Source organism: Pseudorca crassidens, chromosome 2, assembly GCF_039906515.1.
Source record: "Pseudorca crassidens isolate mPseCra1 chromosome 2, mPseCra1.hap1, whole genome shotgun sequence".
NCBI classification, from domain to species: domain Eukaryota; kingdom Metazoa; phylum Chordata; class Mammalia; order Artiodactyla; family Delphinidae; genus Pseudorca; species Pseudorca crassidens.
The window spans coordinates 1,199,727-1,214,350 of record NC_090297.1 but is presented as its reverse complement, the minus strand read 5'-3'; the positions used below and the strand labels follow the sequence as shown (position 1 = coordinate 1,214,350).

Sequence of the window (14,624 nt, the reverse complement as noted above, 5' to 3'; positions counted from 1 at the left end):
GCGGAAATTCGCCGCGTTACGCAAGCGCAGTCGCGTCCTCTGGCTCCGGGCCCAGACAGCTCCGCTCCAGAGATTGGTAACGCCCAGAGACTGAGCCCGAGGCCACGCCCCCTCGCGACCAACGAGCCAATGGAGGAGTGCTATGAGGTTGCTAAGGGAAACTCTAGAGGCAAGATGGCGTCCGCCCGTGATGGGTGCGCGAGCTCCCGCTTGGCGCGCCGAGACCCGCCGGTTCGGCCACTGCGGGACGGTAACAGCCGACTGCGCCCTACCGGGCCTCGGTCCGGATGGGAGGGAGGCGGGCAGGTCCGGGCGCTCGCTGCGTGTCCCCGCACACGCACTTTCACTTCAGGAAGTCCAGAACCCGCAACCCCCAAGCCCAGCGGGGCTCCCCACGCGCGCCTCCCCCGAGCCCAGCCCGCAACCCCCGGAAGCCTTGTCGCCCCCAATTTGGGAGGGACGCGCGTTCGCGTGTCCCGGTGCCCGGGGGATGGGCGGGGTCCCGGGCCCAGAGTAGCAGAACCGGCCGTGTCTTGGAGACCCAGCCGGCAGGAACCGAGTCGAGCCTGGGTGTCCCTGCGTCCTGGCAGGGGTCGCCTCCTCTGACCGCGCCTCCCAACGTCCCCGACGCGCGGTCAGAGGAGGTTTGATAGAACTTGTTCATAGAATGAAAAAAATGGGGCCGTAGAGATCGAGTCCACATCTCTTAACTTCAGGTAGAACCCGAGCCTCGTTTATGGCAGATACCAGAGTCTGGCAACCCCAAGCTTCCCTAGAAATGCTCGCCCCAAGTTGGCCTTGAAATAGGGGGGCTGGTGGAAACTACTGGAGTTGGGGGATGGTGCACCCAGCAGCTGAGTGGCAAGAAGTGACGATGGGCAGGCCCTCCTTGGATGCAGGTGTGGGTTTTGTCTGGAGGGCACAGGAGGCCACTGGGGGGATGAGGTCCCTGCAGAGAGATGACCGGGACGGCTCTTCCCCTTGTGCCCTCGCTTACCCCCAGCTAATTCGGCTCAGTTCAAATGTCCCCTCTCAGGAAGGCTTCCCACCCCCGCGCACACCCATCCACCCTCCCACCAACCCGCCCGCTCCTTTCAAGGACCCTGCGCTCACTCCTAGCGTACCTCCCCCGGGGCCTCTCTGCACAGAGTAGGTGCTCAGCGTGTCTGGTGCATAAATAGATGAACAGGGAGAGTCGTGACCCAAACTGAGCCTTTGGGGAGCAGTGGGCAGGGGAGTTCACTGGGGGTGAAGCCACAGACACCTGGAGAAGCCCCCGGGACGGCCTGCACCTCAGTGCTTGCTGGTCATCAGCCAGGTCACCTGTGTCTCTTGCTAACCTGTGCACCCTCCTTTCAACATTCAGGTTACGGAGTCTTCATTTACCCGAATTCTTTCTTTTGATATGAAGGAGAATGGAAAGGAAGCAGGAAACATGGTAAGGATGGGCTGTGGCCTCTTCCTGCAGCCATGCCGCTGATGGCCCGTGTCCCTGCCGATCTGGGGGCCACACAGGTGCTGGCCACACCGGGCCCTCAGCACTCACTAGTGCCCGTGAGGGGCCATCCTGCAGCGCTGGAGGCCTGGACAGCTCCCCTGGTGCTGATGAAATCTGCTTTTCTTTTTTGTTTGATGATAAAGAGACTGCCAGTTTTTGTAGAAAATCTAAGCAGCAGAGGAGAGCAAGTATCGAGCGAAAGTCCCCTGGAGTCCCCCCAGAGGCAGGCCTGAACTTTCCAAAGTTTACACTCATGGTTTTGTGCCTGTTTGGTGTTCTGTCTGCTCACATCCTCTGCCTGGTTTTCTGCTGGAGGATTGATCTTTCAGTATTTTCTCATGAGCTATTTTTACATCTGTCGGCTGTTTTCTACATTTTGAGACTTTTGACTTTTATTGGCTTTTCTTGTAATGTTTTTGCCCCACGGATGTTTCTCACTGTTGCGCTGAAATCTCTGTTTCTCTTCCTGGCCTGGACAGAGTGGTTCCTCCTTTTTGAAATGTGTGCTTCAGCGCCACCCTATGGCCACAGACTCTCTCTCTCTCCTTCTGTCACTGCACTGACAGAGGCGAGGTGGCCGTCGAGTCCCCTCTGAGGAGGTCTGGGGCGGGGTCCTTGAACTTTCGATGGCCAGAACAGTCATGTTTCACCGACGTCCTTGTTGGTGGACATGTGTGGGTGAGCCTGCAGAGAGCACGTGCTGGACGAGAGATGGAGCCAAACGCAGAGACTTTCACGGCTCCGTGCTCGTCCCTGAGAAACGAGCCTGGCCACACGCATGCCCCAGCGGCCACTCCCAGCCACTGCCTGACAGCACGACGTCTTTCACCAGGTCAGGGCAAACTTCTGCTTAAAGACGGGAGTTACTACGAAGGCGAGTTTGTAGACGGAGAGATCACGGGAGAGGGCTGCCGGCACTGGGCCCTGACAGGTTAGCTGACCCGACGCTTTCCTCCTGAAGCAACCTTGGTGTGAGCTGGCCCCTCCCTTCCGGGCGCAGAAGGCACTTCCATCAGTAACGTGGGGACCCCTGGTTTCCCTAAGGTGTCTCGTAATGGCCTCGTGCCAGCCTGGGGCAGGGTGGCCACACTGCTGCCCGCAGAACCTCAGACCCCCACCGGCAAGCGGGCGTTGGGTTCTCAGCGGAGAGAAGCCTCACACCACGGACTCCGGCCTGGCGGGGCCTTTGCCCCCAGCACACAGATGCCCCAGAGAGGGTCCCCTTGCGATGGAGTCTGCACGTACACTGCTGGGAGGGAGGGAGTCCCATTTCCCTTGTTCAGGGTGAGCGGTGAGATAAAGGGACACCGTGTTCTGCTGCCACTGCCCAAGGGTCGGGCAGGAACTACTGGTTACCCCGCTGGACTCAGGAAACGAGTCTAACCCTGGACACGGCTTCCCGCCTCCCGTCCACACCAGGGAACACCTACACCGGACAGTTTGTTTTGGGAGAACCCCAAGGACATGGCGTCACGAAGTACAAAGCCGGCGGACGTTACGAAGGGGAGCTCTCCTGCAGCCTGAGAGAAGGTCCGGGGTCCGTGGGAAGGCGTGAGGCATCGGCCTCGGGGTGGACACTGTGGGGCCCGGACCCCAGCCCTCCCCGGATCCTGACTCGGGGCCTGGGCGGGCCTGGGCGCGAGTGCACTCCCCGGTCCGGTGAGGTTCGGAGCGCAGGGCTCACAGCGAGCCCCTCAAACCTGGTGACTCAGGTCCCCACTCTGCCATCGCCCTCGATCCCGTGTCAGCAGTCGGCCTGGGCTCGGCCAGGCGGGTCTCCTGGACTCGCTGAGGGTCGCAGTGGCTCAACCAGCGCTGTGGGTCCTCTTGACCCTCGGCTCAGTCACCTCCTCCACGTCCTGTGGGACCCAGCCAGTCAGGAGGCCACATTCCGGGGAGCAGCAGGCAGAGCCCCGGGGTCGCCAGAGCGAGCGGAGCAGTCCCAGCCCCCGACAGCATGCCGGCGCGGGCGGAGCTCTGACCCCTCCAAGGCCTCCCGTGAGGGGTCAGGACGCCCCCCTTCCCGAGTGTCCAGGCCCTGAGACTCCGTGTCTTCACGAGCACTTCCTCTGGCCTTTGGGCCCTTTGAGTAGGTGGTAGAGGCCCTGCACAACTGTCGGTCCTCAGCGTGAACTCGCACCTGCGAGCTGGCCTTGACCGCGCGGCAGCACCACCCCAGCCGGACAGCAGAGCGTTTCAGTCTCCGATGCTGGGGACCCCGGGCGCCCCCACCCTCCCTCGGGACCTTGAGAGCTGGACTCAGAGCCGCTCCCGCTGCGTGTGGCTGCCAGGCCGCCCCAGATCGGATTGTGGGGCCGGGGACCCCCATGGGGCCCAGCTACAGGGGGTGCCGACCCCATCCTTCTTCTAGACACCCCCCTCCCCCAACGGAGGTACGAGGTGACCCTCGACTCTCGCCCGCCTCCAGGACAGGGGCACCTGGTGGACGCAGATGGACAAGTGTACTGGGGGTCATTTCACGACAACAAGCGGCACGGCCAAGGGCGGATGGTCTTCCGGTGAGTCCGCCGTCCTGTGGGCCGTACCCCCATCGAACACCCAGCCCTGAAAGTATGGTCTGTGATTTTTTCATATGATCCTGCAATTTCTCCCTCAGTTGCTGACATTGGTTCTGTGTGTATTTAGTAGAAAGAACATCCGTCCCCCTCGTCCAGTGAAACACCAGGTGAGGAGGTCGGGTGGGCGCGAGGGTGGAGCGGGGCCAAGTCGGGTGACACCCGCAGGCTCTCAGCTTCGGGCCCAGTGCTGGGCGTCTTTCACACTCCAGGCAGTTTTCGTGCAAAATCCTGCCCTTGGGATTTGCAGGCCCCCCCATTTCCTTCCCGTTTTCCTCTCCAAACCTTCACACCTGGGGCCCAGCAAGCGGGGCCTCCCGTCACTGCACGCCACCGGGCGCCAAGGCCACCTGCCCCTCTGGCCGGGCCCTGGCAAGGCCACAGCTTGTGCCATCTGTTCTGGGCCTATTTTTGCCTTGGTCCCGGGGGTGCGTGCTGAGCCCCAGTCGGAGGAGCCGGTGTGCGTCACACAGCCACCTGGCCCTTCCCAGCCTGAGAGCAGCCTCCGCGTTTGTCCCTCAGGAACGGAGATGAGTACGAGGGCGACTGGGTCCGGGACCAGCGCCAGGGCCATGGGACACTGCGCCATGCGGACGGCTCCATCTATGAGGTACTGGACCCACCGGCCGGGCGTCCTCTGCTCCCGGTGCCGCCCGGGGTGCAGCCCAGGTGCTGCCCTTCTGACCCTGCGAGGTAGGGTCGGCCACCGTTCCCTTTTCGCTGATGAGAAGATGCGGTTCAGAGAGCTTAAGGGCCACCCGCTAACACCTTTCCGTCCCGTCTGGTTCCTGAAACACCCCATGACCCAACACTCTCTCCTGTGGGAATGGCCTGGTGAAGCCTTTTTGAGAGGAGATACCCGTGGGGTCCCAGTGCCCTCGATAACCTGGGGAAGCAGGCGAGGACTCCTCCCTGCTCCTCATGAGCAGGGCTCTGTGCCCCACCCCCCATCATGTCGCAGCTGCTACTCTCGGGTTGATGGGGGCTTTTAGGTGCCACGAGGCCAAGAGATTCAGGCACGTGGGAAGACCTTCTCGGGCCCCCAGAATCCGCCATCCTTGCGCTTCCCGCACGCCGGCCTGTGGGCCTGGCCGGCCCTGCAGAGATGCAGCCAGGGGCCAGAGAATGCCGCGTGAGCCAGGTCTGAAGGATGGGAAGGGGCCGCCGCATGGAGACCACAGGGAAGGGCATTGCAGGCAGCGGAAGGGCGAGGCTGGGCTCCAAGGCAGGAAGAAGCCTGCGTAGCCAGAGCAGGGGTCAGGGGAGGCAAGGCAGGAGGTCCAGGCAGTCCCACGCATAGGCCCTGGAGCCACGAGGGCTTGGAGTTTTATCCTACACATCACAGAAAGTGCTGGAAGGAGTTGGTGACCTGATCCCTGTGTTTGGAAGGCTTCTCTTGCTCTCACTCATGGAGAGAGGTGATGGCGGCCTGCACGGGGTGTGGAACCAAATTTGGGGGGTTTGGAGGCACAGACACTGGACTGGTTGACAAGAGCAGAAGCGAAGATGTCCTTGCATTTCTGGCCCAAGCGTCAGGTGGATGGTGGTGATGCCTGAACCAGAATCCACCGGAAGACAGAAGTCACACCAGTGATTGAACGTGAAAGTATCAACTAGTGAAAGACAGCAAAATACCCAAAGGGGTGAAAGCAGGAATATGGCAAAAGCAAATGCGAAAGTGGCCCCAGGAGGTGCCCCCAAAGATGGGGTGGGGACCGGCCTGGTTGCATCCTCGGGCCTGACCGCGTGGGGCTGAGGCCATGGGAGATGTGACTTGTGGCACGTGGTAGCTTTGGGAGTGACTGAGCTGCCACCGAGCTCGGCTGTGATGCGCCAGCTGAATCTGGGCCTCGGGAGTCGAGGGTTGCACGTGGCTGTGGATGTAGTGACGGCGGCGCGAGGCCCTTGGTGTCCTGGACGGGAGCTCAGGTCTGCACTCAGCTCCAGCCACGGTCCTGAGAGTCTCTCACTTCTCACAGCCTCAGGGCTGAAACAATTTGATTGTGTGGGTTGCAGAATTAGGTTGTCAGCTGAATTCATATCTTTGCCAAGTTTCTCATGTGAAAGTTAGAGTGGAGATTGGGAAAGAAGTCCCAGGAGATGAGGGAAAGCCCAGCCCCTCCGGAGACTCAGACCTTGCAGACAGGGGGTGTGGCCACAGCCCGCTGGGTTGGAGGAGCTTCCCTGGGCGTCTGCTGCCAGCCACCGGGGCCGCGTGTGCAGGAGACCCTGGGACACACAGGAACTCGCCCAGGACAAACCCCTGTGCCTGAGGGGTTAGGAGTGGGCACCCTGGAGCCCGAGGGAAGCCTCTTCCCCGCAGGGTCCTTGCAGCGCCCAGCACGGCACCAGCTGGCAAAGCGACACGTTTCAGGGTCCAGCTCCCGGAGCACAGAGTCGGGCAGGAAGGGTCGTTTGGGGGCTGAGGGGCAGTAAACTGGTAACTGGCCAGGGCACTTCCTGAGATGGAGTGGCCTGCTGGGGAGTGTGGAGTCCTGCCCTGGCTGCGAGGCTCCCCCCGGCATGCTCACCTTGCCTGCTTGTAAACGCAGAGCTCTGCTTAGGTGACACCACCTCCCAGGCCCCTCCTGGGACCGCAAGTCCTGGTCTGGGTAGCCAGCCGCTCCCGGGGTGCCGCCTGGGCCGCCGCGGTTGGCCGTTTGCGCCACAGCCCATTTGCAGATGCCGCTGTGCCCCGGCCAGAGCTCTGCTGCTTCTCCCCAAGGGGGACGTCTGTCTATCCTCATGGGGCCAGGCTTTAGGGCTCATCCTGGGCAGCCACAGTCACTGGCCTGAATTCTCCAGAGCTGCCACGGAAGAGGGAAACGCAGGGGGACCTGGGAGGATCTTCCTCGCTCGGAACCCCCAACAGCGTCCACACCTCGCGGGCTGGGGGCATGGGGTCGCAGTTCTAGTGCTGGCACTGCCCTCAGCTGCCCTCTGGCTCCCCGACTCTCTCGACCACCGTTCCAAAGACGAGGCGGCCTCCCAAACCAGGGGGTGGCCGAGCCCTCGCCTTCTTCCAGAGAATCCCGAAAGCCTCCGCCCCCACCCTCCACCCCGCATGCCCTTCCCCCAGAGGCAGTTTGGGCTCCTCCAGGGCCTCCGCATCAGCGGCCTGGGCACTGGGGGCCGTGCTCGGGCCTCCCCAGCAAGTCGCTGCTCAGCCGGGGGGCTGGGGGTTCCCCGCCGCCATCCACCAGGGGGCAACCCGGCCCTGCCGACCGCCCAGCCCTGCAGGGGGCTCCTCCGCTGGCTGCGGAGCTAGAGCCGCGTCCCTCCAAGCGGATGCCCAGTGGACGCCGGCTTGGATGTCAGGCGGGAGCCGGCGGAGTGCAAGGGGCTGGCGGCTTCGTCCCCCCGGCGCTTTGCAGGTGAACGAGGGTCCTTCCCCGGGGTTCAGGCCGTCCGCCTGCGTTCCCGCTGCTCAGCGATGCCCCAGCCTCTCAGGGCCGCGCGACTCAGACCCTGAGCACCGGGCCACGCAGCCCCGCGGTCGGGAAGCGCTGCCCCCACCCACAGTCGCAGCCACGACCATGTCCTGAGGGCCCCGGGAGGACAGCCAGGCCCTGAATCCCCGCGCCCCAAACAGCGTCCCGACGGTGTGGGCACAGGAGCTCCCAGCTCTCAGGGCCCGCCTCTCCGTGCTGTGGGGATGCCTCCTGCGCCTGACCTCTAAGCTGTGACCTCTGGGCATGAAGGGTCACCTGGGAGAGATGGAGCCGCCAGAGGGAGTTGGCATGTCTCCCATGAGGGTACAGCTGTCCCCAAGCTTTCACTAGGCAAAGAGCTTTCTCTGTTTTTTAACTTTATTGCAAAATACACATAACATAAAATTTGCCGTCTCATCCATTTGTAAGTGCACAGCCTGGTGGCATTAAGCACATTCACATTGTTGTGTAGGCATCACCACCGTCATTTCCAGAACTTTCTCTTCCCCAAACTGAAGCTCTGTCCGCATTAGACACTCACTCCCCACCCCTCCCCCAGCCCCCGGCCCCGCCCTCCTACTTTCTGTCTCTATGGATCTCCTCCCGGGACCTCATAGAAGTGGGGTCATGTAGGATGTGTCCTTTCGTGTCTAGCTCATTTGACGCGGCATCGTGTCCTCTAGGTCCATCCACGTTGGGGCAGGTGTCGGGACCTCCTTCCTCTTTAAGGCTGGCTCCTGCTCTGCCGTGCGGATGTTCCTTCCGCGCTGCGTCCGGCTGCTCGTCCATCGATAGACACTCGGTCTGTCTCCACCTCTTGGCGCCTGTGAGTGACGCTGCTGTGAGCACCATCCTGCTCCCAATTCTGGGAACGGCGCAACTGCTGGGTCACGTGGCGATTCTATTTTTAACTTTCTGAGGAACCTCCACACCATTTTCCATTTTCCATTCCCACCAGCAGCGCACCAGCGTTCCAATTTCTCCACATCCTCCCCCAACGCTTGTGTTCTCTGGGGGTTTTGTGTTTGTTTTTTTATTTATTTATTTTTGGCTGCATTGGGTCTTCATTGCACGCAGGCTTTCTGTAGTTGCGGCGCGCAGGCTTCTTATTGCGGTGGCTTCTCGTTGCAGAGCACGGGCTCTAGGCGCGCGAGCCTCAGAAGTTGTGGCTTGTGGACTCTAGAGCGCAGGCTCAGTAGTTGTGGCGCACGGGCTTGGTTGCTCCGCGGCATGTGGGATCTTCCTGGGCTTCCAGGGCTCGAACCCGTGTCCCCTGCGTTGGCAGGTGGATTAACCACTGCACCGGCAGGGAAGTCCCATGTTTCCTGCTTTTTAAATAACCGCGGTGCCAATGAAGTGATTAAGAGACAGGCATCAGGCAGCCCCTCGGAGAGCAGCGTCCTCCGGGGCCGCCTCCGTGGAGCCTGGGGACAGACTGTGGGCTGTGGAGGCGAGCGCACACCTGGCGGAGGGGACAGAGGGGTGCTCTCCAATGAGCCTCAGCCTCTGTGCACATGGAATGTTCCTACCTGTGCGGCTGTTCCGTGGTGCCGCCAGCAGCTGCGCTTCTGCCCGTCCCGGGGCACCTCCGTGTGCATTGGCTGCATTTCTCGTGTTGGCGTTTCTCTGCATTTCTCGAAGGGAGGCCTGCTGGGCGGCGCACCTGCTCACCACACAGAGCAGGTGGTCGGCCTCATGCGCATCTTCACCTGCTGGTGGCTCCCAGCCTCCCCTCTCCTCACCTGTGCATCTGTAGGAATGCCAGGGGCTCCGTGTCCCTGTGCCACTGTCCTGGCCGGGAGGTCACAGTCCAGGAATGGGGGCGTGACCGTGAGAAGCATCTGGGCCCATTGGCACATCGTGGGAGGAGGGGCCTGGGCTGCCAGAGCAGAACCAGCGCTGCCCCACGTTCCTGGTGGGGTTCTACGCAGACGGATGTCAGGACCCAGAGTGTGAAGGCAGCTTGCATTTGCATCAGCAGAGCTTGTCACACTTTGGAATCCAGGGAACTTAGGCCAGGATCGTGGAGGTCAAAGACACCTTAGGGACCCTGCTGTTAGCTGGGAAGTGAGGGGCATTGTGTCTGCAGAGAATGATGGGCAGGGGCCACCAACACTCTGGCCTGTGTGGCCACTGCTGCCCCAGCAGGCCACCCCGAAAGCTGGAAACCCCGGGCCCCTGCAGCCGCAGGCCCAGGCAGGTGACCCGGGGCCACGCCCCTCCCTGGTCTAGGAGCCGTGGCCTCAGGAAAGTCCTCACCTGCTCCAGGAGGGAGTTTGGTGACAGTGGGAAGTCACCTTCTCCAGACTGGATGCCATCAAAGAAGATGCTGTGGAGAGCCGGGCCCCGGCCCCTCCTGGTGTGGTCGGTCAAAGCCCGGTGCCCTGGAGAGGACTGGAGGTGGGGAAGAGATGGGTGAGCTGGGAAGGTGGGCTTCTGACCGGGGCGGAGATTCAGAGTGTGCCTGGGAGCGCCTGAAAACGCAACAGGACAACGCAGCCGTAGAAGCAGTTCCAGGGAAAGCACCGTCACTTTTCCCGGGAAAGAAAAACAGCATCTGTTAACTAGAAAGTGCTGCTCGAAATGAGAAGAGTCAGGTGTGTATTTCTCACAATTTATTCAAACTCGTGTGTGGTGGGGAGGGCACCCAAGCGGCCCCTCGTCCCACCCCCGACTCCGTGCTCTTCAAAGAAAGGACCAGGGAAGGAGTTCTGAGCACATAGGTCCCTATCCTGGAGCTGAGAGGCCCTGGGGTTGCCTCAGCCACCGCCGGCCACAAGGTGTGCCCCACCCACCCCACGGGGCCTCTCCTAACAGGGACCCCGCGCACCCGTGCTTCGCGTGCAGGGTGGCCCGGCCGTCCTCCCATCTTCCTGCACTGCGGCAGCACACACAGGTCCTCACCTGCACGGGGAGGAGAAGGAAGAGCCGCCAGGCGCAGCGACGCGTTAACACGTGTTTGTTCGCGCGCTGGTGCGTGTCAGCTGACTGAGAAAGGGCAGGGTTTTCAAAAGCATGATTTGTAACATTAATTAGATTCTACGCTGTTGGATGAGTTACACTGCTGCAGTGTATCGTGTATCTGTCCTGGGAAAGTGCTGTGTTGCAGCCTGAGCTGGGGTGGGGGGTCTCAGATTACGGGAGCGCGATTAAGCGGTCGGTCAGCGATTAAGCGGTCTGTCAATGCTTGGATGGCGAGGACTGGACAGTGACTTGGCGGGGAGCCTGACCCTGCTCACACCCAGCGGGGCGGAGTGGGCCGGGGCTTCGTGGTCTGAGGGGCACGTTCACTGCCTGTCTGCACGCGGCAGCCCGTGCGCCCGCAGGCCATGCTCCAAGGCTCTGTGTGCTGGACCCTCCTGAGTCTGCTCCTGGCTCCCAGGCGACCCTAGGCCCTGCCTGCCTTCTTCCTGAAAACCCACGCTGCACCTTCGCAGAGGGCCAAGGGGCCGGGCAGGGCGTGCAAAGACGTGGACCCCGACACGGTCGAGGGCCCCAGTGGCCATCGTGCTGTTTGGAGAGGAGCCCGCGCTCATTCGAGCCCTAGTTGTCCCCATGGAGCCCTGCCCTGGGAAGCTCATGCCCCGGAGCAGACAGACAGACAAGACGGGACCACGACTGAGAGCGAAGGGAGAGGCCGCTGGGAGAGGCCCGCGGAGCGCCACAGAGCTCGGCCCTCTTTGGCGGGAGCGCTCAGAGTCACGTGATGGAGAAGCTCGAACAGAGGCCGAGGCCGTGTCACGGGGTCGGGCGTGCGCGCGCACTGAGCTCCCACCACTTCCCTGTGGCTGGAAGCCCCGTCTCCCACCTGCCTCTGGGCGTCCTCCCCCGTCCACCCCGCAGGGGCGGTGACCCCAGCACCGCTGCCCAGGACAGGGGTGAGGCCTGCGCTTGTGCGGGCGGGCAGCACACTGGCCCCGGGCACAGAGCGGGCGCAGCTCCAGCTGGGGGCGGTGTGCGGGGGAGGCAGCCGGGCCCCACAGGGGGGTGTTTGTCTCTGGAGGCGACCACCCTTCCCCGGGGCCACCGGCCCACTGCCCAGGCACCACAGCACGGAGCCTCAGACGAGGGCATGAACCTCTACGTAAAAGGGCGGGGGTGGGGGGGGGCGGAGTGATGAGTTGATTTGGCTCCTGAGAGGTGCGTTCGATTGGCCGTGAGACCTGCTTCCCGAGTTGAAACCGGTCACTTCTCCGGCCTGGGGACGGCGGCGTGAGGGAAGCGAAGGGTTCCGGCGACTCGTTCACCTCTGAGGAGCACCACTGACCCCAGCAAACCGACTACGGGGCTCGAGCTGGGAGAAGCTCTGACGTCAGTGTGCTCTACACAGCTGGGGGTGGGGGGCGGCTGCCCGCCCCCCAGGGCTGGCCCCACCCAGACTCAGAGACAATGGCCCAGCTCGGCCAGGACCCTCCCGCTCTGCTCCCCCCCAGGTCACCCTGCCCATCGCGATCACTGAGCATTGCTGCCTCCACCACACAGCAGACGCAGGTGCACACGCCCGCATGCATGCACAGCTGTGCACAGGACCCCTTCCTGGGACCAGGCAGCAAGCCCAGCAGATGCTGCTGCTTGGAGTCCGCACTGGCTCCAGGGATGGTCAGCTAGTGACTCTGGGGCTCCCCAGCCCCTCCCAGGACGGTAGCACGGGGCCCCCCGCTCTGGCGTGATACCTGCGGCCTCGCCCCCTCTTTGGCCTGGCACGCTGCCTGCAGACGTGAGCCACGTCTTAGGGGACGTCGATAGACCGTCTGCGATGTCAGCCGTGCTGGCACCGAGCTTTCCGGGAACGCAGCCCGAGTGTGGGCCCAGAGGGCTCAGCTCTCTGGGTCTGGGGGCTGGAGGGACGAGGCTGCCCTGCGGCTCCAGGCCTCCCGTGGGGGGCACAGCCACGCCTCTGCCCAACTGCCACCCCCAGCTGGCAGCCGGCCCCTCCTGCAGCCGCGAGCTGTTGCGTTGCCGCTGCTGCCATGCACCCACCAGGGCGCCGCAGTTGTCTGGTGCCCCGGCTGGAGGGGGAGCCGCGGCCAGGCCCCTTCCCTGTCACCTTGTAATGTGAACACAGCGACCGTGTGTTCCAAGTAGCCGTGGAACCTGTTCCCCCAGATCTTGGGGTGTCTGAGCTCTTCAGGGGCCGTTCCCACAGGCCCCACCTGCCAGACGGCCCCTCCCGAGGGCCTGAGGGGCTCCCGCCAACCGGAGTCCGGCCCCAGCTGCTGGGCGGCCTCGGGCCACTCGGAGGGCTGGGCAGGAAAGCAGGAGCCCAATCACCTTCTGCCAAAGAGTGAATCGAACCAAAACGCGCCTGTGGCTAATGCTTCTTCCACTAGGAGTAATTCATAGCTGAATAAAACCCCATTAAGATCTCGAACTTTTCCAGGAAAGCAGTCTTCCTGCTCTTTGGCACCGTTCTTCCGCTCGGTCGTGCGTATCGTTTACAAAGCAGGCTTATTATGGGGTGGCAGAGTTGGGGTGTGCAGCGAGTTGGCACTGCCCCCAGGGTGCGGCTGTGCGGGTTCCCAGTGTGATTTTAATTGGCCTTTCTGTTATCAAGGAGCGTGTCGGAACGCTCAGCCCCTCGACCCCGCGAGCCTCCGCTCGCTCGCCTGCACAGTCGGCCCCCCGTGACTCTGCACAAATGCAGTATCTTTGTGTTAAAAGGGTTTCGTGCTAAAAAGTGTGCCCTTTGGAGCCATATTTTCTTTGCATTTTGTATTCGGGCCATTGTCTCCAAACTTCCTGGCTTCTTAAAGTTCAAAGGGCAGCGCCTTCTGCGGAGGTCCCCAGGGGCCTTCGGAGCCTGGTGGGCCGCCGGGCTGTGCGGCAGGGAGACCAGCCCGTCTGAGCCCATGGTTCTCTCCACGGGGACAGTGGCACGGTGACGTGTTCAGTGGACAGGGCAGCGTGGCCCACTGCTCCGGGGGCGTCTACCGAGGGGTGTGGATCAATGGCCACCCCGTGAGTAGGTGCCCCCGGCCTTGCCGCTGGCCCCGTGGGGTCCTCTTGTGGGGTCACGTCTGGGTCTGGCCGTGTCCTTTCTCAAGTGGCCCTGGGCAGTCTCGCGGGAGGTGTGGACCAAGCGGGGCTGGATGGAGTGGAACCTAGAATCCCCTTTTGGGAGAAACATGCTCTGCTGTGGTTTCACGGGGCTCGTGACACGCAGAGGCCCCCGTCAGACCCTGAACCCAAGTGGTCCTGCTTCAAGCTCCTCGTGGGGTGACCAAGGTGGACAGACGCCCATCCGTCTGGGCTGCGTCTAGATGCTCAGTCAGCCCTGCGGCCAAGCAGAGGGACGACCGGGCTTCCCGCCCCATGAGCAGAGAAGACCCAGAGGGACGGGGCGGGACCACCGGAGACAGGCGTTCCTGCACAGTGGTCCAGCTCGGTTCCACGGCTCCGCGTAGGAAGCATGACGCGCAGCATAAGCCGAGTATATTTAGTCACGATTGGCTGATTTTAACAACTTTATTGCAGCATAATTTACATACCATAAGATTCATCTATATCCAGTGATTTAATGACTCTTAGTACACTTGCAGGGTTGGGCGACCATTGCTGCAGCAGTTCCATTTCAGAACGTTTCCTCCACCCCAGAAAGACCCCTCATTCCTGCCCTGTTCCCACCCTCCATCCCAGGCACCACAAGTGCCTTTTCCTGGACACTGAGTGTGGATGGAATCTCACCTGTGGTCGCGCTCTGCTCCTCCCTCCCGCCCAGTGCGCGGTGCTGCTCTCCTCTTTGTGGACCACTAGCCTCCCATCCTGCCCGCCCAGCACTTTGCTCACCTGCGCCTGTGGGCGACAGTCCAGTCCTTGGCACTTGGCTGCTGTGAACATTCCTGTGCAGGTTTTTGTGCAAACGTGTTTCATTTCTCTCAGGTATATATTTATGAGTAGAATTGTTGGGTCAGTGGTTGGGTAGGTTCGTGTTTAAATTTTTCAAGCAATGGCCAAACTCTTTTCCAAAGTGGCTGCGCCATTTTACCATCCCGTTAGCAACGTACGAAGGTTCCGATTTCTCCACGTCCTTGCCAGGGCGTAGCCATCCTGAGGATGTCAGGGGGCATCTCCTCATGGATTTTTGTTTTCTTTGTTGTTTTCTTTTGGTTGTTTTTTGGG

General features: G+C 62.1%; 1 protein-coding gene across 6 annotated transcripts in view; it reads left to right on the top strand.

Moving 5' to 3' along the window:
* The first annotated feature begins 90 nt into the window (after window positions 1-90).
* Window positions 91-14,624, top strand: part of MORN1 (MORN repeat containing 1) — a 28,019-nt gene continuing 13,485 nt past the window's right edge. The window contains exons 1-5 of one of the 6 annotated variants that reach the window (XM_067717767.1): window positions 91-250; window positions 2,331-2,429; window positions 2,918-3,028; window positions 3,927-4,017; window positions 4,597-4,684. In XM_067717767.1, coding sequence (XP_067573868.1) covers window positions 130-250; window positions 2,331-2,429; window positions 2,918-3,028; window positions 3,927-4,017; window positions 4,597-4,684 — 510 coding nt within the window. In that variant the 5' untranslated portion in view covers window positions 91-129. Of the gene's footprint in view, window positions 251-1,366; window positions 2,212-2,330; window positions 2,430-2,917; window positions 3,029-3,542; window positions 4,185-4,596; window positions 12,877-14,624 lie in introns of those variants that run through there. The other 5 variants (XR_010938724.1, XR_010938712.1, XR_010938718.1 and 2 more) reach the window with 5 other exon arrangements.